The 25410-nt window shown below is 46.3% G+C and overlaps 1 protein-coding gene across 4 annotated transcripts in view; it reads right to left on the reverse strand.

Annotated features, from left to right (window-relative positions):
* C6H1orf21 (chromosome 6 C1orf21 homolog) overlaps positions 1 to 25410 on the reverse strand; it is a 167152-nt gene that overhangs the window by 34310 nt on the left and 107432 nt on the right. For all 4 annotated transcript variants that reach the window (XM_068240123.1, XM_068240125.1, XM_068240127.1 and 1 more), the window contains one exon: positions 14529 to 14727. In XM_068240123.1, coding sequence (XP_068096224.1) covers positions 14529 to 14622 — 94 coding nt within the window. In that variant the 5' untranslated portion in view covers positions 14623 to 14727. The remainder of the gene's footprint in view (positions 1 to 14528; positions 14728 to 25410) is intronic.

The following is a 25410-nucleotide window of genomic DNA, read 5'->3' on the forward strand; positions in this document are numbered from 1 at the left end:
CATCTATGACTTTTCTGACCACCTGTCATGTTTCATGAGGGGCTAGAATTCCAGGATAGTATAAATACCCCCCAAATGACCCCATTTTGGAAAGAAGACATCCCAAAGTATTCACTGAGAGGCATAGTGAGTTCATAGAATATATTATTTTTTGTCACAAGTTAGCGGAAAATGACAGTTTGTGACAAGAAAAAAAAAAAAGTTTTCATTTCTGCTAACTTGTGACAAAAAAAAAAATGAAATCTGCCACGGACTCACCATGCCCCTCTCTGAATACCTTGAAGTGTCTACTTTCCAAAATGGGGTCATTTGTGGGGTGTGTTTACTGTCCTGGCATTTTGGGGGGTGCTAATTTGTAAGCACCCCTGTAAAGCCTAAAGGTGCTCATTGGACTTTGGGCCCCTTAGCGCAGTTAGGCTGCAAAAAAGTGCCACACATGTAGTATTGCCGTACTTAGGAGAAGTAGTATAATGTGTTTTGGGGTGTATTTTTACACATACCCATGCTGGGTGGGAGAAATATCTCTGTAAATGACAATTGTTTGATTTTTTTTTACACACAATTGTCCATTTACAGAGATATTTCTCCCACTCAGCATGGGTATGTGTAAAAATACACCCCAAAACACATTATACTACTTCTCCTGAGTGCGGCGATACCACATGTGTGGCACTTTTTTGCACTCTAACTGCGCTAAGGGGCCCAAAGTCCAATGAGTACCTTTAAGTTTTCACAGGTCATTTTTGTTTCAAGACTACTCCCCACGGTTTAGGGCCCCTATAATGCCAGGGCAGTATAGGAACCCCACTAATGACCCCATTTTAGAAAGAAGACACCCCAAGGTATTCCGTTAGGAGTACGGCGAGTTCATAGAAGATTTGATTTTTTGTCACAAGTTAGCGGAAATTGATTTTAATTGTTTTTTTTTCCACAAAGTGTCATTTTCCGCTAATTTGTGACAAAAAATAAAATCTTCTTTGAACTCACCATATTCCTCACGGAATACCTTTGGGTGTCTTCTTTCTAGAATAGGGTCATTTGTGGGGTTCCTATACTGCCCTGGCATTTTAGGGGCCCTAAACCGTGAGAATGTCGCAAAATGACCTGTGAAATCCTAAAGGTACTCATTGGACTTTGGGCCCCTTAGCGCACTTAGGGTGTAAAAAAGTGCCACACATGTGGTACCGCTGTACTCAGGAGAAGTAGTATAATGTGTTTCGGGGTGTATTCTTACACACACCCATGCTGGGTGGGAGAAATATCTCTGTAAATGACAATTGTTTGATTTTTTTTACACACAATTGTCCATTTACAGAGATATTTCTCCCACTCAGCATGGGTATGTGTAAAAATACACCCCAAAACACATTATACTACTTCTCCTGAGTACGGCGATACCACACGTGACACTTTTTTGCAGCCTAGGTGCGCTAAGGGGCCCAACGTCCTATTCACAGGTTATTTTGAGGCATTTGTTTTCTAGACTACTCCTCACGGTTTAGGGCCCTAAAATGCCAGGGCAGTATAGGAACCCCACAAGTGACCGCATTTTAGAAAGAAGACTCCCCAAGGTATTCCGTTAGGAGTATGGTGAGTTCATAGAAGATTTTATTTTTTGTCACAAGTTAGTGAAAAATGACACTTTGTGAAAAAAAACAATAAAAATCAATTTCCGCTAACTTTTGAAAAAAAAAAAAATCTTCTATGAACTCGTCATACACCTAACAGAATACCTTGGGGTGTCTTTTTTTCTAAAATGGGGTCACTTGTGGGGTTCCTATACTGCCCTGGCATTTTACGGGCCCAAAACCGTGAGTAGTCTGGAAACCAAATGTCTCAAAATGACTGTTCAGGGGTATAAGCATCTGCAAAGTTTGATGACAGGTGGTCTATGAGGGGGCAAATTTTGTGGAACCGGTCATAAGCAGGGTGGCCTTTTAGATGGCAGGTTGTATTGGGCCTGATCTGAGGGATAGGAGTGCTAGGGGGGTGACAGGAGGTGATTGATGGGCGTCTCAGGGGGTGGTTAGAGGGGAAAATAGATGCAATCAATGCACTGGGGAGGTGATCGGAAGGGGGTCTGAGGGGGATCTGAGGGTTTGGCCGAGTGATCAGGAGCCCACACGGGGCAAATTAGGGCCTGATCTGATGGATAGGTGTGCTAGGGGGTGACAGGAGGTGATTGATGGGTGTCTCAAGGTGTGATTAGAGGGGGGAATAGATGTAAGCAATGCACTGGCGAGGTGATCAGGGCTGGGGTCTGAGGGTGTTCTGAGGGTGTGGGCGGGTGATTGAGTGCCTTAGGGGCAGATAGGGGTCTAATCTGATGGGTAGCAGTGACAGGGGGTGATTGATGGGTAATTAGTGGGTGTTTAGGGTAGAGAAGAGATGTAAACAATGCACTTGGGAGGTGATCTGACGTCGGATCTGCGGGCAATCTATTGGTGTGGGTGGGTGCTCAGATTGCCCGCAAGGGGCAGGTTAGGGGGTTAATTGATGGGTGGCAGTGACAGGGGGTGATTGATGGGTGGCAGTGACAGGGGGTGATTGATGGGTGATTGACAGGTGATCAGTGGGTTATTACAGGGAAGAACAGATGTAAATAATGCAGTGGCGAATTGATAAGGGGGGGTCTGAGGGCAATCTGAGCGGGTAGGCGGGTGATTGGGTGCCCGCAAGGGGCAGATTAGGGTCTGATCTGATGGGTAACAGTGACAGGTAGTGATAGGTGGTGATTGATGGGTAATTAGTGGGTGTTTAGGGTAGAGAAGAGATGTAAACAATGCACTTAGGAGGTGATCTGACGTCGGATCTGCGGGCGATCTATTGGTGTGGGTGGGTGATCAGATTGCCCGCAAGGGGCAGGTTTATACACTTTGTATACATTACAAAGTATATTATACACTTTGTATGCGGCGATGCGGGTGCTAGTAACCCGCCGGCGCCTCCGAACGGCCGGTGGGTTACAGCGCGAGGGGGGGCGGAGCCAGGCACCAGTGGCTGATCGCGTCACGAATGACGCGATCGCTCCGCCCATGCCCGTACAAGGACCGCCGCCTCTGTGCATGCGGCGGTCCTTGCGGGATCCACTTGCCGGCCGCCTCTGTGCAGTGGGCGGTCGGCAAGTGGTTAACATTAATAGCAAAGCTATTTTGAGAAGTGGCTACAACATAAAAAAAAAATCAAAAAGAGAAAAAATGAAAATGAGAAAATCAAAAATGAGTAAATCAATTTTAAAGTTTCAAATGAAAAAAGTATTTGTGATTAAAAACCCGTCAAAACCTGCCAACTTAATAGCGGCTAATAGCAAAGCCCCCTTACATACTAGAAACACCAAATTTGCCAGATATAGTAGCCTCCCTGGCGTTCTGATTCCCCAGGATTTCCGTGCAAAAAGTGGTTCAATTAATTTCCAATAATTTTCAACCTTTTTTTTTCCAATCAATTTTTTAAAAATATTGAATTCAATACAGGTTATTGTATTGAATTCAACTTAAAAAAAAAATGTTTGCAGTGAGATGTTGACGCTGTGTGACCCTGGTGTCATCAACGCCGATCGGCGGGGGACATGTCATCGCTGAGGGAGAAGCAAAATCCGTACAAGGACATGGAGGACGGCACTGGGGAAGCTATCAGAGGTACGTGACGAGGGATCAGTACGCCAATGCTGAGTATAAGACCCAGATGTGAAGGCAGGTGTATAGGGAGCCACATGTAGCCAGGTGTCAGGGTAGCCAGATGTCAGGGTAGTCAGGAGTGTAGCCAGATGTCAGGGTAGCCAGATGTCAGGGTAGCCAGATGTCAGGGTAGTCAGGAGTGTAGCCAGATGTCAGGGTAGCCAGATGTCAGGATAGTCAGGAATGTAGCCAGATGTCAGGGTAGCCAGGAGTGTAGCCAGTTATGGGTAGCCAAGTGTGTAGCCAGGTATATAGGGTGCCAGGTTTAGCCAGTTATAGGGAGGTAGGTGTAGCCAGTTATAGGGTGCCAGGTGTAGCCAGGTATATAGGGGAGCCAGGTATATAGGGTGCCAGGTTTAGCCAGTTATAGGGAGGTAGGTGTAGCCAGTTATAGGGTGCCAGGTGTAGCCAGGTATATAGGGGAGCCAGGTATATAGGGTGCCAGGTGTAGCCAGGAGTATAGGGTGCCAGATGTCCCCTCCCTCCCGATCTCTCCCCCTCGATCCTCACTTTTGGGCTGGGGAATCCCCCTCTGTGGGTGCGGGGATCCCCCTTCTGTGCGGGGTATTTTGGGATGGGGGATCCCCCTCTGCGGGTGGGGGGGATCCCCCTTCTGTGCAGGGTAATTTGGGCTGAGGGATCCCCCTCTGCGGGTGTTGGGATCCCCCTTCTGTGCGGGGTATTTTGGGATGGGGGATCCCCCTCTGCGGGTGGGGGGATCCCCCTTCTGTGTGGGGTATTTTGGGATGGGGGATCCCCCTCTGCGGGTGGGGGGATCCCCCTTCTGTGCGGCGTGCGGGTGGCCTCTACCCCCCCTCCCCCCATCCTCGCTTCCCCCCCCTTCCCTGTCTAAGCCCTGGCTTTGAGCAAATAGAACTACTCACCCAGGGGCCCTCTCCAGCGCAGCACTTCTTCCTCCATCGCAAAGTCCCGTCTGTTTACAGTTACATTACGAGACTTGGTGACGTCACCAAGTCTCGTAATGTAACTGTAAACAGACGGGACTTTGCGATGGAGGAAGAAGTGCTGCGCTGGAGAGGGCCCCTGGGTGAGTAGTTCTATTTGCTCAAAGCCAGGGCTTAGACAGGGAAGGGGGGGGGGGGGAAGCGAGGATGGGGGGAGGGGGGTAGAGGCCACCCGCACGCCGCACAGAAGGGGGATCCCCCCACCCGCAGAGGGGGATCCTCCATCCCAAAATACCCCGCACAGAAGGGGGAACCCCCCGCTCGCCCTAGCACATTCTCTCCCTAGGGATTCCCTAGGGAGAAGCATGCAGCAGCCTTCAGAGGCTGCTGCAGCGCTGCTGATCACAGCGTGAGAGGGGAAAGTGCAGGACGAGCTGAGCTCGTCCAGAACATTTCCAGCAAGTTTTCTTTGGACGACCTCAGCTCGTCCAGAACGCTAGGCAGGTTAAGAACAATGGGAACAAGAGGACACATTTTTTTTTCAAAAAGATCTTATAGTTTTTGGGAACATCGATTTTAAAGTTTCAAAGGACGTTTCAAAGGAAAGAAGTATACATGTAAATGTGGTAAATACATTAACTGTCATTTACGGCATTTAAATACAATTCCCCTTGTTCCCACTGTGCTACTTTACATATCCTGCATATTTGGTGTTTCTAGCATGTAAGGGGGCTTTGCTATTAACCGCTAAAGTCGGCGGGTTTTCAGGTAATAATCACGGCCCGTGATCACGGCTAAATCCGTGATCACAAGCCGGATTTGTAACCACGATCACGGGTGCATTCGGAACTGAATCCGTGATCGGGAGGCGATCAGGAATTCGGAATCCGGCCTCGCGATCAGGAAAAACAACTCGTGATCACGGTTTACCCGTGATCACGAGGCCGTGGAGAGCAACACTAGTTCTGCCATCAATCTGTGATATTTTGTAACCTTTAGAGAGAAACTCTAGCAGGGGAATAACAAAGGCATCCTGGGCCCCCAAGCAAATTTATCATAATAATAATTCCAACATTTGTATAGCACTTTTCACCTGTTGGATTTAGGGCCTGTTTCCACTACACGCAGATTCTACATGCAGAAAACTGACTCCAATGAACGCCTATGGGCCTGTTTCCACTGAACGCAATTTTTCTGATGCAGATTTCCCATAGGCATTCATTGGATTCAGTTTTCTGCATGCAGAATCTGCGTGTAGTGGAAACAGGCCCTTAAAGCGCTTGAGAGCTGCAGCCACTAGGGGCGTGCTCAGTGGGCAATAGCAGTGTTAGGGAGTCTTGCCCAAGGACTCCTTACTGAATACAGTATAAAAACATGAGGCCACTGCACACCCCTTACCCCCAGGTGTAGTGGCCAGTCATTCTGAATCCACACTTCTCCATACAACCCCTGTGCATAAAGGGCAGTAACTCTGCCCCCTGTTTGCCTACAGAGTAGTGCATATAGTGCTGTAATGCTTAACTGGTCCACGATGCATCGGGTCACCTTTTCCTCTCAGCAGCCACTCGCTCTATGCTGCCATCCTCCAGCTCGCGATTACATGAGATGCAAAGTTGCCGGAAGGAAGAAGAGATTCGACACAGCATGGACCAGGTTAATATTACAGTGCTCACTGCACAATGTGGGAGGGAGCGATTGCAGGGGCCAGTGGCATAGCAATAGGGGTTGCAGAGGTCTTGACCGCACTGGGGCCAGATGGGCCCCGTAGGGCCCTCACTCAACCACAGTATTAGCTCTTTATTGGTCCTGTGCTTGCAATAATCACTTCTATAGATGCTTGGAATGATAATAGATGACAAGCTGTTCCCCATTTCCTTCTTGCACCTCTGATACTGTGGTTGTCCTCGGCAGGTTTTGGTGCTTCTTACAGTGGGATGCGAAAGTTTGGGCAACTTGTTAATCGTCATGATTTTCCTGTATAAATCGTTGGTTGTTACGATAAAAAATGTCAGTGAAATATATCATATAGTACACACACAGTGATATTTGAGAATTGAAAAAGTTTATTGCAATTACATAAAGTGTGCAATAATTGTTTAACCCCCTTGCCGTTCTGATTCTTTCCAGAGTTTGGGGTTTAAAAGAGGTGCAATTTTTTCCACTCTTTCAGAACCTAAAACCTGAAAAAAATCATTCTGGCAGGGAGATCTGCAGTAGAATAAAAAAAAATTCACCTTCCTGGGCTACAGCGCTGCAGTTTTCACTTTGTCCACTGGATGGCGCTAATATAAATATAAACAAACAAACTTCTCTATATTTCTCTAATATAGAGAAGCTTGTTTTAAATATTAGACCTGCCCCCGATGACGTCACGCCGCCACCGCCGCTCCGATTGGTTGCCTGGTCCCCGGAAGAATAGCGGGACATGGGGATCCCCTCAGCCAGGGAAAGACCCCACACTGCCGGGGAGAGAGGCTGAAGTCGCGCACGGTGTCAAGAATATAGCGGCTGGTTGTGAGGCTGGTGATGTGGGGATAATACAGGAGTATATTTCTATCATTTTTCTAATCTTCTGTGTTATGTCAAAGGTGGAGATATGCCAGGCTAGATTCGGGGACTGTTCATGTGATTGTGTGTGTGTTGTGTCAATAGACCGACATTAGCATACAGTTCCTCTGGACAGCCAGAAACAGGTAATGAGGTTCCCTTTTGTCTGCCACCCTGCAGATGTGGGGCATTGCTTTGATCTTTTGTATTAACCTTCCTGGCGGTAAGCCCGAACTGAGTTCGGGCTATGCCGCCGGAAGGCACCGCTCAGGCCCCGCTGGGCCGATTTGCATAATTTTTTTTTTGCTGCACGCAGCTAGCACTTTGCTAGCTGCGTGCAGTGCCCGATCGCCGCCGCTACCCGCCGATCCGCCGCAATTCCTCTCGCCGCGGCCGCCCCCCCCCCCCAGACCCCGTGCGCTGCCTGGCCAATCAGTGCCAGGCAGCGCTATGGGGCAGATCGGAGTCCCCTCTGACGTCACGACGTCGATGACGTCGGTGACGTCATCCCGCCCGTCGCCATGGCGACGGGGGAAGCCCTCCAGGAGATCCCGTTCTTTGAACGGGATCTCCGGATCTCCGATCGCCGGCGGCGATCGGAGGGGCTGGGGGGATGCCGCTGAGCAGCGGCTATCATGTAGCGAGACTTTGTCTCGCTACATGAAAAAAAAAAAAAAAAATTTAAAAAAAAAGATTTGCTGCCCCCTGGCGATTTTTTTGCAAACCGCCAGGAGGGTTAATGTAGATGGCTGCCTGTTAGTCAAAGCAATATCCGACTAAGTGAGTCTGCCAAGTTCAAAGTGGACAGGAATGTTTGACATTTCCATATGACAGGCCTACTGGAATGTGGAGGAAGCCTTAATCAATGGTCATCTGGCGTGGGGGAAGTCCTTTTTGATGACCTGAAAACTGAGACAGGAAAAACCTTGAAATTCGCATGTCATAGCTAGCCAAGATGTGACAAGTGGCTCGGCAGACCGTGATGTCACAAACAGGGAAATTGCGTTAGTCTTGGGGCAAGAAACTGCCTCTGGCCAGGAAATGGCTTATTATGCCAAGAGCAGTCAAGTCCCCACCTTTGATCTGCTGTGAAATACACTTTTAAAACTAGTTCCTCCCCTCCCCAAGGAAGTTGCAGCCCCCAGGCGTATCTCACAGTATAAAACAGCAGCTAGGATAACCACAACTCGTAGTTCTTGGAGATAGCACACGGCTAGAATTAACCTGGTTCCTGACCCGAAAGTGCGTACTCCCGCAACAACGCCCAGATCGATACGCTGGTACGTTTATTTCCCTTTTATTTTGCAAACCGCTTTGTGTGTATTTTTGTAACTTTTATCTTTGTAAACTCTTAATTTTGTAACTTTTTATTTTGTTTTTTGTAATCTTTTGTATATATTCTGTTCTGCATTGTTCCACTTTTTTCCTGAAATATTAAATTATTATTTAATAAGCTTGACTTCTGCTGTACTAAACTAACACTCATAGCCTAAAGGAGACTGCAGTGTAGCTGTGTATAAGTCCATGCCTTATTGTATGCTTGAGCAACACTACCATATGAAATTGTAATTGCATTGTGTGTATGGGGCACTTCTGCGCTCGACAGCAGAGTGGGAGTGGCTAACAGTATTGTTCGGAATGACTGTTAGTGGTTTTGCTGCACGACAGTGTAACTTGCATTACAAGTCAGTGCCTGATTGTGCTGTGTTACTGTACAACTGTACTGTGTGTGTGGGTGTGTGGCGTTCCTGTATTCGGCCTAAGCGCAAAGCTGACCCGAATACGAAAACGCAGATTGCGTGTTGAGCACTCGACAGCTGAGTTGACGTGTCTAGCAACCGCTAGTGGTGGCAGTAAGAAGCTTTTGAGGGGTCCCAGCCTTGTTTGTACCTTGAATAAGGCTGTTCCCCGCTTGATCTGGTCAAACCGGCAGTCGGGAACCGTATACGCAGGCGTGCTGCGGGCCGGTTCCTGACACACGGGACTCCACATTTGCACGTAAAGCGCTGCACTCCCTACCCTGACCTGAGCTCGGGATCACTGCTAGCAGCTTCTTTTTTTCTACCCCGAGCTCAGGTCGGGAAAACCGCCAAGGAGGTTAAATAAAATTATGCAGGTGCATAAATTTGGGCACCGTTGTCATTTTATTGATTCCAAAACCTTTAGAACTAATTATTGGAACTCAAATTGACTTGGTAAGCTCAGTGACCCCTGACCTACATACACTGGTGTATCTAATTATGAGAAAGAGTGTTTAAGGGGGTCAATTGTAAGTTTCCCTCCTCTTTTAATTTTCTCTGAAGAGTAGCAACATGGGGGTCTCAAAACAACTCTTAAATGACCTGTCCTGAAGACAAAGATTGTTCACCATCATGGCTTAGGGGACGGATACAGAAAGCTGTCTAAGAGATTTCAGCTGTTTCCACAGTTAGGAACATATTGAGGGAATGGAAGACCACAGGCTCAGTTCAAGTTAAAGTTCGAAGTGGCAGACCAAGAAAAATCTTGAAAAAACAGAAGTGATGAATGGTGAGAACAGTCAGAGTCAACCCACAGACCAGCACCAAAGACCTACAACATCATCTTGCTGCAGATGGAGTCACTGTTCAACCATTCTGCACACTTTACACAAGGAGATGCTGTATGCAGAGGAAGCCTTTTCTCCGCCCACAGCATAAACAGAGCCACTTGAGGTATGCTAAAGCACATTTTGAAAAGCCAGCTTCATTTTGGAATAAGGTGCTGTGGACTGTTGTAATTAAAATTGATTTATTTGGGCATAATAATATAGTGTTATGCATGGAGGAAAAACAACACATCATTCCAAGAAAAACACCTGCTACCTACTGTAAGATATGGTGGTGGTTCCATCATGCTGTTGGGCTGTATGGCCAGTGCAGGGACTGGGCATCTTGTCAAAGTTGAGGGACGCATGGATTCCACTCAGTATCAGCAGATTCTGGAGACCAAGGTCCAGGAATCAGTGACAAAGCTGAAGCTGTGCCAGGGCTGGATCTTCCAACAAGACAACCACCCTAAACACTGCTCAAAATCCACTAAGGCAATCTTGCAGAGGAACAAGTACAACGTTCTGGAATGGCCATCTCAGTCCCTAGACCTGAATATAATTGAAAATCTGTGGTGTGAGTTAAAACTGAGCTGTCTATGCTCAGAAGCCATCAAACCTGAATGAACTAGAGATGCCTTGTAAAGAGGAATGGTCCAAAATACCTTCAACCAGAACCCAGACTCTCATTGGAACCTACAGGAAGCGTTTAGAGGCTGTAATTCCTGCAAAAGGAGGATCTACTAAATATTGATTTCATTTTTTTGTTGTGGTGCCCAAATGTATGCACCTGCCTAATTTTGTTTAAACAATTGCTGTACACTTTCTTTAAATCCAATAAACTTCATTTCACTTCTCAAATATCACTGTGTGTGTCTCCTACATGATATATTTAACTGACATTTTTTATCGTAACAACCAACAACTTATACAGAAAAATCATGATGATTGACAAGGTTGCCCAAACTTTCGCATCCCACAGTAGCTATGCCACTGGCAGGGGCTGTTACCCCTGAATTCTAGTGCAAAACAGTTTAGCTACTTTAATATTCCAAGCCAAGTAAGGCAGCATAGTAATCAACTTTCCCCTTGGTGGTCACTATTGGTATGATCAGGAATGTAGGCTCCCTTGTGGGAGGGTGCCTTTGCATAGTCTCAAGGAAGCCTTATAAGTAGAGATTGCTCGAACCCACGATTTTTGGTTCACGAACCTACGCAAAAAGTTTGGTTCTCGCAAACTTCTGCGAACCGCAATAGACTTCAATGGGGAGGCGAACTTCAGAAATTAGAAACGTTTATGCTGGCCACAAAAGTGATGGAAAAGATGTTTCAAGGGGTCTAACATCTGAGTTTTTGCATGGAGGAGTGGAATACACGCCAAAAGTCCCGGGGAAAATTCTGGATTTGACACACAGCAGTGTTTTAAGGGCAGAAATCACATTACTTGCTAAATTGGAGGCCTAAAGTGCATTAAAACATCTTGCATGTGTATAACCATCAATCAGGGAGTGTAATTAGAGTACTGCTTCACACTGACAGACCAAACTCACTGTGTAATGCACTGCACACAACAGTTTGTGTAGTGATGGCCATGCTGGACTGTGCGCACCATGGCGAGAGTGCAGGCCATGACGGTTTTCAAGCCCATATGGTCGCCGGGCTGAGGTAGATCAGGTCCACTGCACAGCCACGTACTCCCTGCTTGCCATCGATCACCAGGTTGACCTAATGGGCTGTGTAAGTAATGTACCTGCCCTGACCGTGCTTGGCAGACCAGGCATTCGTGGTCAAATGGACCCTTGACCCAACACTGTATGCCAGAGATGACACCACTTGCCTTTCAACTTCATGGTAAAGTTTGGGTATCGCCTTTTTTGAAAAATAATTGCGGCCTGGTATCTTCCACTGTGGTGTCCCAATGGCCACAAATTTTCGGAACGCCTCGGAGTCTACCAGCTGGTATGGCAACAGTTGGCGAGCTAACAGTTACGCCAAACCAGCTGTCAGACGCCGGGCAATTGGGTGACTGGCAGACATTGGCTTCTTCCGCTCAAAGATTTCCCTCACCGACACCTGGCTGCTGCTGTGTGCAGAGGAGCAGGAACTGCTCAAGGTGAGAGGCGGAGTGGAGGAAGGTGGCTGTGATTGTGAAGGTGCAAGGGAGAAAGCGGCTGAAGATGATGCACCTGAAGGAGGAAGAGGAGAAGGAGGGTGGCTTTGCTTTTGTGTGCTGCTTTTCCTCTGGTGCTCTTCCCATTGCAGTTTGTGCCTTTTCTCCATGTGCCTTCATAAGGCACTTGTCCCTACGTGGCTGTTGGCCTTTCCACGGCACAATTTTAGGTGGAAAAGAGAACAGATGGCATTGCTCTGATCTAAGGCAGACACACAAAAAAAATTCCAAACCGTTGAGCCCCGCTGGGTGATGGCACTATGGTGGCATCAGCAGCTGCCATTGAAGGGTATGTTGGCTGGCTGTCCATAGGTGGCGATACATGGCACCAGACACTGCCACCAGCTGTTTCTGAAGAAGAGCTCCTCCTGCTTCTTTCAGCAACTCGTCTCCTCCTACTCCTCTCTGACTCCCCCTCTAAACTGTCCCCTTGGTCATACTGTCTATTAGGATGCCACGTGGCATCCGTATCATCATAATCATCCTCCCCAGCTTCGTTTGTCTTAGACACCTCATAAACTGCAGCAACAGTGAAAAGGTATGCACTGACTTGACTAATACAATGTGCAGTCACACAGGTGCAGTGAAAGGTATGCAGTGACTGTTATATTGCACAGAGTGCGGTCACACAGGTACTGTGAACAATTATGCAATGACTAGTATTACAAAGGTGCAGCTGTCACACACACAGGTACCGTCAACAGGTGCAGTGACTAGTATATAACACTGCTTGCGTTTATGTAGGTAGGTAGGTAGGTGGGTGCACTGAACATATAGGTATGCAGTGATTGGTAGCACAAATGTGCAGCTGTCACACACACAGGTACCGTGAAGAGGTGCAGTGACACTGCGTGCGCTCACGTAGGTAGGTAGATGCACTGAACAGGTGGGTATGCAGTGATTGGTATTACAAATGTGCAGCTGTCACACACACAGGTACCGTCAACAGGTGCAGTGACTGGTATATAACACTGCTTGCGGTCACGTAGGTAGGTAGGTGCACTGAACAGGTGAGTATGCAGTGATTGGTATTACAAATGTGCAGCTGTCACACACACAGGTACCGTCAACTGGTGCACTGACACTGTGTGCACTCACGTAGGTAGGTAGGTGCACTGAACAGGTTGGTATGCAGTGATTGGTATTACAAATGTGTAGCTGTCACACACACAGGTACCGTCAACAGGTGCAGTGACACTGCGTGTGCTCACGTAGGTAGGTAGGTGCACTAAACAGGTGGGTATGCAGTGATTGGTATTACAAATGTGCAGCTGTCACACAAACAGGTAGTCACAGAATGTGCTGGGCCTGGCAGTGGCACAGTAGGAATTACCAAGGGGCCAAGGTCCCAGCAGCAGCTGCGACTGACTGACAGGGCTGTATATGCAACACAAGTGTCTGTGGGACACACACACACACACACACACACACACACACACACACACACACACACACACACACACACACACACACACACAGAATAGATCACATGAACAAGAAAAAAGAGCTGTTGAGGATGAGGAGCAAGAAGGAGCAACCTAACAAGCCAAACACAAGAGCCTAACTAAGCTTTCCCTATGTCAGCAGCAAGGTTCTCTCCCTTCTCTAATTACTGCAGCCACACGAATGAGTGAAATGGCTGATGCTGCCTGCGTTTTATAAGGGGGGTGGGGGGGGGGGGCTTCAGGAGGGAGAGTAGCCTGATTGGCTACCCTGTGCCTGCTGACTGTGATGTAGAGGGTCAAAGTTGACCCTAATGATGTAGTATAGGGGGCTGGTCGAACTCGCATATAGTTCGCAGTTGATCGCGAATGTGAACCACCGAAGTTCGTATGCAAACTGTTCAGGCCATCTCTACTTATAAGGTGTCAAAAAAGGTACACCATCATTAAACCTGTGTAGAAAATACTACTAAGATCAGAGCTGGAGCATAGAACTTACAATTATGTGAATGTGATTTCACATGTAATACAAATGCAAAAATGATGTCTACATTTGCTTAACACTCTTAAGAATACTAATACTGCTATTGCTTAGCGTCACAGAATTGTTATTTTCTGGAATAAACAAGCTATTTGCAGATTTCATCCTATTTTTCACTGAGCTTATCCTAGCAGGGAGCCAAGATTAAACCGTGTAGGCCCGGCCTCAGTTTGCTTGGATACAGACTGCAGATCGCAAATACAAAGTGGGGGAAATGAGGTTTCGCTATAGGATGCCAACATTACTCTCTGTAACTGGGAGGAATTCAGCAGTCTGATAGACTCAGGGATTCGAGAGGTGACAGCTGACTTAGTCTGAGCAGCTTACACAAATGTCCCTCGGGACGCTTCCCCTTCAGCAATGCCAAATGAGAGTAGGCCTCAAGGCAGATACAAAATGCACACGAAGGATTAGATCTGCTGCTAGAAAAGCATGGAATCCCAAACCACTATGCAGCCTGTGTCAATCGCCTTGCTCACAAAACCCTGCTATATAATATCAGTATATACAATGTGTACATTTAAACCCATATTTTACAACAAGACAAGTGAGATCCTATGTAAAGCTTATGGTACTTGCTTATTTTTATTCATTTTTAGTTAGCCAATAAATGGTATCATCCTGATTTAAAACTTCTTGCTGGTACCAATTAGGTTATTTAACAGTGATAAACAGCTCACCAGAAAAGGCATCTCCATTTTGGTAATTTCTGCCATTCTGTACATCCTCCTCATTCTGCACGGTAGATACATGCTTAGCCGAAGCACATCCCATATTCACCCAGTCAGCTCCTGACTGACTGACTGGAAAAAAAACATTTCTAGTGAAAAATTTTCAAGATTTCCAAAGACCGTAAAGTTACATCCACCATTGATGAACCTGTCAGAAAACATAAAAAATATATTAGAGAACACCATCTCACAAAATTATACTCACGCATGTAGAATTCATTTCAAATCATAGATTTGACAAGGAATGGTCAAATGATCGCCATGACGTTCGAAACACCTAGGCTTATACAGTATATACAATTGAAAACTGATGAAATAAAAAGATCTCTGATGCATCTTTCTGCAGCCTTTAATTACATTGCATTAATAAAATACTGGCAGTCAGTAAGGCTGAATAAAAATATCATTAATGACTTTCCATCTGATACAGCTAAGATCTGAGTATCACTTACAGAAAATGTCATATTTACATAACATGTGACATTTAAGTGTTGAGTGTATGGGGGCAGGTTGGCTCAGCCACCATCACATGGACTCTAACAGCAAGATCCTCACACCTGCATCCCCAACTCTGCACACATGCTGTGCACACTGAGGGGACCTCACCCATGCCTTACGTCATTGATATAAAGATACAGCAGGAGGAGCAAGAGTGTCTTTTTCTAACAGAGCTGAAACCAAAACTGGAAAACCTTCACCTAATGGAAAAAAAAGTGTAGCGCTGGGTAAAAAACTGCATGGGATGGGATGTTGGACCTGTGGTTTTAATGTGTTTAAATTAGCAGACGTAGGTGTGGTGCACCTCTGGGAATCAGGTTGAATACTGTCAAGATCTCTCCAGTGACTCAAGCAATACAGTTTGGCATGAGCAAGGTGGTTTAGCTGTTTACCTCCGTTACACCATGAAAGGGGACTGTGGCAAAATAATGCCTGCAGCAGATATACAACTTACATGCACTGTGAAGTGTGTGAGCTGAGCTGAAAAGCGGTTCTGTCTGTGGGCAAAGGGAGAATGGATGTCTCAAATCAGTTAGGAGACACCATGTGGTGTGGTGCAGGGAAACTGCCCGTTGCTTCCCTGTCAGCATGGGTCCTTTGGCTTTTACACAGTTATAACTGAGAGGACAACTGATTTTCAAAGTAATGTCCATGTTTTCATATGGCTCAGTTCACACTATACACATTTTAACTGAGTGCTTTTTCAGAATGCACTGTTATGTTACGGAAAGTTAAAACCCATCAGTTTTTCGGCGTATAGTATGAATGAGGCATACCAGTTGAGTTACTGATGCAGATCAGCTATTTACAAGATTTAAAAAAAAATTGTGTTTGGAGCCTTTTCTTTTCTTTTTTTTACACAGGCTCTATGGAGATATTTATGCTATCTTTATTACACAACTGATAATCTGGATACTGGACCAGCATAATTTATTTACCAAAATGCACCACTAAGAGGAGCAGCCAAAGCCCCGCCCACCCTTCCACAATTTAATTTATTAGGTTATAGTCTTTTATTAGAGGGAATGGTCATACAAAGAATGATCCACTGGGAAACCTCATAGGCAACTGCTGTTCCAACTGCCACTTCCTGCAATAAATTGTAGCAAACTCGCTGCTTAAAGAGGAGCTGTTAGGTATAAGGTCTCAGAGAAAATAAACACATATATCAGTAGCTAAAGATTGGCTGTACTTACATTACATATGCATTTCACTGTCCACGTTTGGATTTCACAGAATTTTTATATAGTATATGCAGAGAATGATGCTCCTGACAGCCCATGGCAGGTTCCATGTTTGTGAAGCCAAATGTGTCGTCATGTCCTGCCTGCTTCCTGATCACAGAGGAGCTCGTACAGAATAACACAGTGTGCAGTGAATATTAATGAGCCATGTGGCTAGGAACAATAGCGGACTCCTGCAGTGTACTCTGCCAGGAGATTTATCTGTGCTGTGGCTGGACTGAGTTAGAAGCTGCTGAAACTTGATCCCGTCTTCTCCTTAGCAGCCGAGGGGAGGGCCCCAGAATGCTTTGCAGTATGGAATGCGGCTTGCGTCCTCCTTAGGAGCTTAGCTTTGCTGATAAGCACACATCAAATGTAAGAGAGATTTTTATCTTTAGTAATGCCTTTTTGGCTTCTGTCTAAACTGTTTAACACAGGAGAATAGAGGTTTAAATTAGCTTCTGCAGCCTGACAGTTACTCTTTAAGGGCCTGTTTCCACTATACGCAGACTGGATGCAGAAAAACTGACTCCAATGAATGCCTATGGGAAAATCTGCATCAGAAAAATTGTGTTTAGTGGAAACAAGCCCATATGCTTTCATTGGAATCAGTTTTTCTGCATCCATTCTGCATCCAATTTGCGTGTAGTGGTAATAGGCCCTTATTCAACCCTTCTCTTTGGCAAACCATGATGCAACTGACTCCTGACATCAGAAGCAATCTGATGAAGCCATTTAAGTAGTTGGAAAACTACTATTCTGATGAAGCCTTTCAAATAGTTGGGAAAAGCTATTTAGTAAGGTTATAGCGGCTGATGTTTGCAGAAAATTATGGTGAATGTTTAATACACATTGCTAGATGTTCTCATGCTAGACGTACTTCATAGTCCTCAGACATTATTAGAACAATGACATAAGGAAAAACTTACTGTTGTAGTAGAATCAACCACCAAAGTACTTGCCTTATAGTGCATGCATTTTAAAGCACAGAATATTTCTACTGTATTCAAGTTTTTATTTACTGCAACAGTCACAAATCACTCATTTATAATGATGTGTAAAATAGTCTTTGCTGGAGAAGTACATAATGTAATCTGACATTGATCTAGCTGGGAGCTTTATTCAAAGGGACCTACAGTATTTCTAAAGCAGCTGTGAATTGATGCTTTGAGGACACTCCACACAATTGCACATGATCGCAGCAGTGTGCAATGTAAATTCTAAAGTATTTATAAAAGGCCAAAGTTTACAATGCAATAAAAACACTGCTGTGATGTGCGCTCATGTTGTTCTTCCTGCAGCTCCAACTCTAGTTAATGTCTTGTTTCTCTTTTACAAACTGAGGAATGGATCAAGTGATTATAACAGGCTCTCATTTCCTTAACCACTTGCCGACCGCACGCTTATACCGTGCGTCGGCAAAGTGGCAGCTGCAGGACCAGCGACGCAGTATTGCGTCGCCAGCTGCAGGCTGATTAATCAGGAAGCAGCCGATCGCGCGAGCGGCTGCTTCCTGTCAATTCACGGCGGGGGGCTCCGTGAATAGCCTGCAGGCCGCCGATGGCGGCTCGCAGGCTAAATGTAAACACAAGCGGAAATAATCCGCTTTGTTTACATTGTACGGCGCTGCTGCGCAGCAGCGCCGTAAGGCAGATCGGCGATCCCCGGCCAATCAGCGGCCGGGGATCGCCGCCATGTGACAGGGGACAGCCTGTCACTGGCTGCACAGGACGGATAGCGTCCTGTACAGCCCGGTTCACCAGGGGGGGCCAGGTAGGAGAGGGAGGGGGGGGATTTCGCCGCGGAGGGGGGCTTTGAGGTGCCCCCCCCCCGCAACACCCGGCAGGCAGGAGCGATCAGACCCCCCCAGCACATCATCCCCTAGTGGGGAAAAAAGGGTTGCGATCTGGTCGCTCTGCCTGCACCCTGATCTGTGCTGGGGGCTGCAGAGCCCACCCAGCACAGATCAGCTAAAACAGCGCTGGTCCTAAAGGGTGGGTCCTCAAGTGGTACAGTTAAGAGATCTTTGCAGGAGTTTTTGTTTGTACATGGCATGCACAATACTTCACAGGCACGGTACTAACAGGCACAGTACTAACAGGCACAGTACTGGTGTCAGCCTGAGAGTGCATTGAAAATCTCTCAGAAACAGTTGGAATTTATTTAACCGTCAATGTACACTTCAACAGAGACCTTTAAACGGAAGGTGTCTTCTCATTTATGACTTCCCTGTATTCTTGTGTCTGTTAAAATGGGAGGAAATACTCCTACTCAAGAACAGGCTAAATCAGCACATCACATCTAGTTTCCAAAGAGTTCTGCATAAAATGAAAGCTCAACTTTCTTTCTGCATGTAAATATATATGTGAAGTGGACTGACAATGGGGCTGGGGATGTAAAGTGCAGTGAAGAGCAGAGCAGCGGCTGGTTTATTCACTTCAGATATCCACTTGTGCAGAGAAAGAAAACAAAATCTTAAAAGTGCTTCTGGCAATTACTTATGTTCCATTACAGAAGGGTGATGTCACAGACCGCTAGGCCGGTCTGCGGATGGGGCAAGTCGATCAGCGTCAGAAATCCTCTCACACGGTCATTTGTTCATCACGAAGGGTAACCCGCATTCGCAGTTTGATGAACTGACTCACGAAGGGAGCGTTCTGATACCAACCGAATCACTCCACACACATACAATTCAAAGATCTGCCACCAAGCGAGTTACACAGCCCGCTACTGTAATTATACCAGGATTTGGAGAACGCTCTATTAACCCTTAGCAGTATGCAAGAATCTGGGTCAGATCGTTATATCTGGGCCGGGTTCTCGCATACGGGTTATAAATGTATACTTCTATTAAACACAGGGTAGCGAGTTCAGGAGAATAGGTACGATTGTGTATGTTCAGCAACAGGTCATAACCGCTAAACGATTTTTAAACGTTTAATAACACAAATGCATTACATACAGTTATATACACCTATTAACATATAAAACACAGAGCTTAAAAATAAAAAGGAATAAAATCAGAAAGTTCTTACTTAGTTAGCTGAGCAGTCCATTTGAAGGATGAAGAAAATAGTCCAGTTTAAAGTAGGCATTTAGGTTAAAGTCTTTGTACACAACATGCGCCCGGTTCTCCTTGAGCACATGTCTAGACCTTCCTGGTAGATGGAAATTGAAGAACTGGGAGGAGTTCCTTGCAAACGCTTTTTACTGACCAGAGTTTTGGGGCGGTCACTACCTGGAAAGTAGGTGTGTTTGAGGCAGGGTTACCTCCTGGCAGGCAAGTTACCACCCACAGACTTGGAGCAAGGAATGTACCAATTATTAATAATTTGTGTAATTCCGCCCCAGATGGGTGCAACGCAAATCCGAGACCATAATCATAAGCAGCACGCGACTCTGTATTAAATGAGTCTATACACGCCTAGTCTGTCGAATTTGCTGTACGCAGGCCGGATCAAGTGGATTCTCTGTTGATTCCTGATAGCCAGAAAATTATAAATCATGTGAGTGATAGAACTGATTTCTGGGTATCAGGAAATGTGTTTGTTGTCTTTCTGTGCCAAACCCATCTTGAATTATTAATAAAGTAAATGTCCCCATTGTGTGAAGCTTTAAGCTTGGAGGGAAATTTGAAGTTCAACCAGTTTGAGCTGGTTTGGTGGAACATGAGGTATGTGACCAAATGCTGCTCCCCAGGTGGTCTGGCCACTTGTGAATTCTTTCCTGACCTCAACAGGATGTGGGGGAGGTTACTGTACTCAGTAAGAGAGAGGGAAATTGACATCTATTGTGCATTTACCCAAGACTGACAGGAACTGTGCACGACCATGCGAAAGTCGATGGCGATTTTGCGCACAACTTTCCGTAATGTCCGTCACAGGTGACATAACAATGCATGGGTATCTCCTTGTGTGCAGAGCTTTACAAATAAGTGCTGTGGAGTTGTAGTGCTACAATGCCATCACAGCTGCTGCAGTGACCAGTAGTGCGACAATCATAAAGGCAGCCAATAAATAGGATAGAGCTGCATTATATGAGGCTGCATTTAACAGTACATGTCAGGGGTCTACATAGGGAGAATAGAATAGAGAGAACCCCAAGAAAAATAGAAGCTGATGCCCAAAGGAGCTATACAAGAAAGAGAGGGGCTACTGTTCATTGACGTTACAAATTGGAAGAGGGGGCTGCACATGGAATGAGAGGGGTGCTGCTAGGAGCCCCAGCATACTTGGTCCAGGGGAGGAAAAAGTATAAATGTGGCCCTGGGTATTGGTGGCTACCAGATGCGAGCGAAGTAGGAAAAAGGGGGGAGCAGCCATGTACTGGCAGCTGTCCTGATGCCCACCGCTCCTGTTCTCCTCTCTGCCCCTCCGATCCTACCTAAAAGCCCCCGGCAGCCTCTTCTGGGTCACTAGAGTCAGGCATTAGTGCGCAGGCGCTGGCCAGGATGTGCGCGTCCTACAGTCACGACTACGTCATGCACATGCACAGAGCGTCCCTGGCCGCGGGCACACGTTGTAGGACGCGCACAGTCACTGTGTTGGTGCTTCACCTTTCTTTAAAGGAATACTGTAGGTGGGTCGGGGGAAAATGAGTTGAACTTACCCGGGGCTTCTAATGGTCCCCCGCAGACATCCTGTGCCCACGCAGACACTCACCGATGCTCCGGCCCCGCCTCCGGTTCACTTCTGGAATTTCAGACTTTAAAGTCTGAAAACCACTGCGCCTGCTTTGCCTTGTCCTCGCTCCAACTGATGTCACCAGGAGCATACTGCGCAGTCGCAGACTGTACTGGGCCTGTGCAGTATGCTCCTGGTGACAACAGCGGGAGCGAGGACAAGGCAAAGCAGGCGCAGTGGTTTTCAGACTTTAAAGTCTGAAATTCCAGAAGTGAACCGGAGGCGGGGCCGGAGCATTGGCGAGTGGCTACATGGGCACAGGATGTCTGCGGGGGACCATTAGAAGCCCCGGGTAAGTTCAACTCATTTCCCCCCGATCCCCCTACAGTATCCCTTTAAGTTGAATTAATTTATAAATACAGTACATTTTTTCTGGGTATCAGAGCCCTACTTTCATAGAGCAGGACAGACAAGCAAGTAATGAACACAGCATTCATCCTAGATATTCATGACACTCCAGGTCCCACTGCAGATTTTGAGTAAATGAAAAAGACTATCGAACCCCCCCAAAATATCAAAATTACTTAAAATCTTATCACTGATCTCCTACAGAGATTGCAGTTCAGATGCAGATTCATAAAGTAACATTATAACAAGTCTTAGGTTATGTTCACAGTGCTCAGTTACGTTGCGTCACAACGGAGCTTTTTTAACTGAGAATAACGCACAACAATGAAAAGTCAATGTGACGTTCACAGTGCATGTGGTGCGATGCACGTCAATGGGGTACCTAAAAATAACGCAGATCCTGCTCTGAGTTTATGTAAATTATGCATTGACGCGTTCAATGTTAGTCTATGGTAACGCTTGCCTGTTTGAATTTTTGCGCTGCGTCGCACTATGTTATAGCCATTTCACATGCGCACATCTGTTTTTTAAAAGGGTGGGGCTTTATACTCTCAAATGTGCGACACAAACGTTGCACACCTATGATGTAATTTTCATTCTTATGCCTCCGTTACATGGCATGCCACCACAACACATTACTTGCTTCTTTGCATTGCATTGTTTTATCTGCGTTGTGTAGCAACGCGCGTCAGCACTGTGAGCCTAGCCTTAGGCTGGATTCACAGTGGTCAGTTGTATAACGCATGCATTATAATGTGTGTGCACTACAATGGCGACTGGACATAGACTTTACTACAAAGCCTGCATGAAGGGAGTTAGAATAATGTGATCAGTTACAACACTGTACTATGAACAGCCCCATAGAAGTGTATGGGCAGTGAGCTGACATGCAGAATTATTCTGAGCACTGTAAACCTAGCCTTAAGCCTTAAGTAAGAACATTAGCTCACACCTGGCTGAGGCAGTCAATAACAACCACCTACACCAAAAATCTAGCCTGTGTACAGCAGTTCCCAATGGTCCCCAGCGTCACACTGCTGCGGCGGTCCATCAACCCTCCGCACATCAACAGAACATGTCGCTAGCCTGTTGACAACATATCTGTACAGCCTCAGCCATGCAATGTTGCCCAAATGATAAGGTCCTGATCTCCACCAGGCAACATGCCTTGTACGTGTGTAATGGCCCATACTCACGGGCTACAATTGTCGCCGCAACCACGTGGTACGCGCGTGTTGCGGCGACAGGTCACCCGTGAGTATGGCGCACGCTCCCCGAACCGTCACTCGTTGCTGCTGTCGCCAGGCGATTGGCGCGGTCAATCGTCTGGCGACACTTCGCCGCAACTGTCGCTAGTCCGCGTGTGTATGCGGACTAGCGACAGCAACCTGCAGTTGAGTGCACTAAGTTTCCGGCGGGGGGGAGGAACGACGGCGACAGCTTCCGTCGCATCCCTAATGCCTCTTCCGCAGTGTGTATGCGGAGGGACCTGGCGGCGAGCTGTCGTCGAACTGTCGCGCACATGCTCCCGTGTGCTAGCGGCAGGCAACAAAAGTCGCCCGTGAGTATGGGCCAAAAGAGGCTTAAAGATAAATACTGGTCTAATGGCCAACTAGGACTCCCTGACACAAAAGGTTTAGCAATCATGGCTGCAGGATGTAATTCAGGATAAAGAAAAACAGTCAGAGTTTTGGAGAGGATTTAACACTTGAGAGATATCCTCAATCCCCGATACCGAAGCCCAGGTCCATCAGAACTCCATCTCAGGCAATTTTTATCTTGCCTCAATTTAATCATTTTTAGCCACAATGAAAGGCTACTCAGTGGGAGGCCCCTCTTTTTCTGGTACCATGTATCACAAACACTCCTCTCAGAGCAGACAAATGAGCCAGTGCATTGGGGAGGCTATCTACCATGGCTGTAGATATTAAAACTGAAGGTTGTGTGTGCTCTAGGGAATCCGAGGACTTTCCAGAAAGACCAAAAAAGCACAGAGACACCGGGAGCCAGAGGCGGGACAAGGTCCTCCAGCACCCAAGGCTGAGACACCAAAGTGCGCCCCTCCATCCCTACCACCCCAACCGTCACACACTGATTGCTATTAGATTAAGAGGCGCCACAGGGCCCACAACCTCCCCAACACCTTAATATCTAGTTATCTGGCTTGCAGTCACTGCTATGTATCCCCTTTTCTTATTTATTTCTGTTTCAAACACAATTAGGAATGACAGCTGAATGAATTGTGCGCCCCCTCCTACACTGCGCCCTGAGGCTGGAGCCTCTCCAGCCTATGCCTCGGCCCGGCCCTGCCGGGAGCCTCCAGTGGTATAGTATGTAGGAATGATTGTTGCAATGCATCAAAACAAATAACAAAGATGGGTTGCAGGACTAGCAACCTAAATATGTTCGCCAGTGAGGAAATTCCGTCCTCACTCTGGGTTTTGGATCTGTAAGCCGGGTAGGTCTTGCTCCCAAAAAATATTTATCTAAAGTTCATAGAACTTAAAACAAACTGCCTCACATGTGCATGGGTGCTAAAATTGGAGTGGAGGAAGCGCCCAAAATTTGGTAGTAGCGATCTTAATTGAACTGGGCATAAAATACAGTACAAATAAAATAAACAAATAAACAAAAAGCTTACCTTTTAATAAGGAACAAACCCTTTGATGAGGTAACAAAATGTGTTGCAATTCACTAGTGGGTAACACGTTAATTGGTGAAACATGTTATCCCACTAGTGTCTGAATTGCAATACATTTTATTACCTCATAAAAGGGTTTGTTCCTTATTAGAGGTAAGCTTTTTATTTTATTTGTATTTTACGCACAGCTCAATTAATATTGTTACAACCAAATTTGGGGCGCCTCCTCCACTCCAATTTTAGATATTACATTTTTTAATGCAAACAAACTCTTGCAAGAAAACAGAAGGCTCGCTCTTTCACATGCATTATCGGTTTCACTTAGCCTGTGGTTCAAGCAGACTTAACATACTGTGACAGAGAAACTAAAAAGCATTGTGTGCTGGGCAGCGGAGAAGGATCATCAAGAAGGCAAACTAGGCAGGTGCTAAGGGGCCCAGCTGTCATCTCCTTTGAACCTTTTCCCACCTCAGCTTTTCCTTTTTCATGGTGAGCCAAAATATATCCTTGCCTAGTGCCCCATTTGCCTTAATCCTTTTCTGCTGGACAGTTATGCACCAAGGAATCATGCCCCACCTCCTTCCCCTGCATTCATACTACTTTTCTTTTCTCCTCTTGGTGACCCCACAGCCTAACGGTTCATTTACCAGGAGCCATTAAACAAATGTGGCTCTCAAAATCTCTCCACCTATAACAAGCTCGGCTAAAAGAGCAGATGCACAACGGTGCATTCAAAGTGTACCCCGTCACAGTGTCTGGTGAGTTATTCACACTACTCACCATTGTGCATGCATCAGTGGTAATCCTACCTAGCAACAGGGAGGATTCTCATTGGTCCACCACTCAGTGAACCAATAAAAATTCTCTCTGGTGCTATGGAGGCTTTCCATTCTATTTGTCTTTGCAGTTCAACGATAGCTTTATGGTTCTGCCAAAACTTCAATACTCTTGTTTTAATATTCAGCAGAGGTCAGTGCGTGTGGAGGATCCAAATGACGACCAGACACAGTCACTGTATTAGAGTGTTTTTTGTGCCTAGTGTGAACAGGACCTTACTGTTTTGGAGGATGGACCCCTGTATCGGATGGAAAAAAGGTAGTAACTGAGGCCTCCCAAAACTTTGGGCTCCAATTGTTGCAGGGGCTGATCCCCTATTATTACTGGTGCCAAGTAGATACCCAGAAATCTCAGCAAGAGCAGTTGCAACAATGATTTAAGGTGTACAAGAACACTGCTCATATGTCAGAGGGGATTCCTGAACCTGTTTTATTTGAAATTGGTGGGACGGCACAGGAACACTCTCCATATAGCATGGGTTTAGCACCATGTGATTTCTGGGCATTCCCAATGATGAAAGAACAACTATGCAAAAATAAATTCTCCTCAGTTAATAAAATGAGAAATGCCACTGCACTAAACGTGCCATCACAAACATTCAG

This window comes from Hyperolius riggenbachi, chromosome 6 (assembly GCF_040937935.1).
Source record: "Hyperolius riggenbachi isolate aHypRig1 chromosome 6, aHypRig1.pri, whole genome shotgun sequence".
NCBI classification, from domain to species: domain Eukaryota; kingdom Metazoa; phylum Chordata; class Amphibia; order Anura; family Hyperoliidae; genus Hyperolius; species Hyperolius riggenbachi.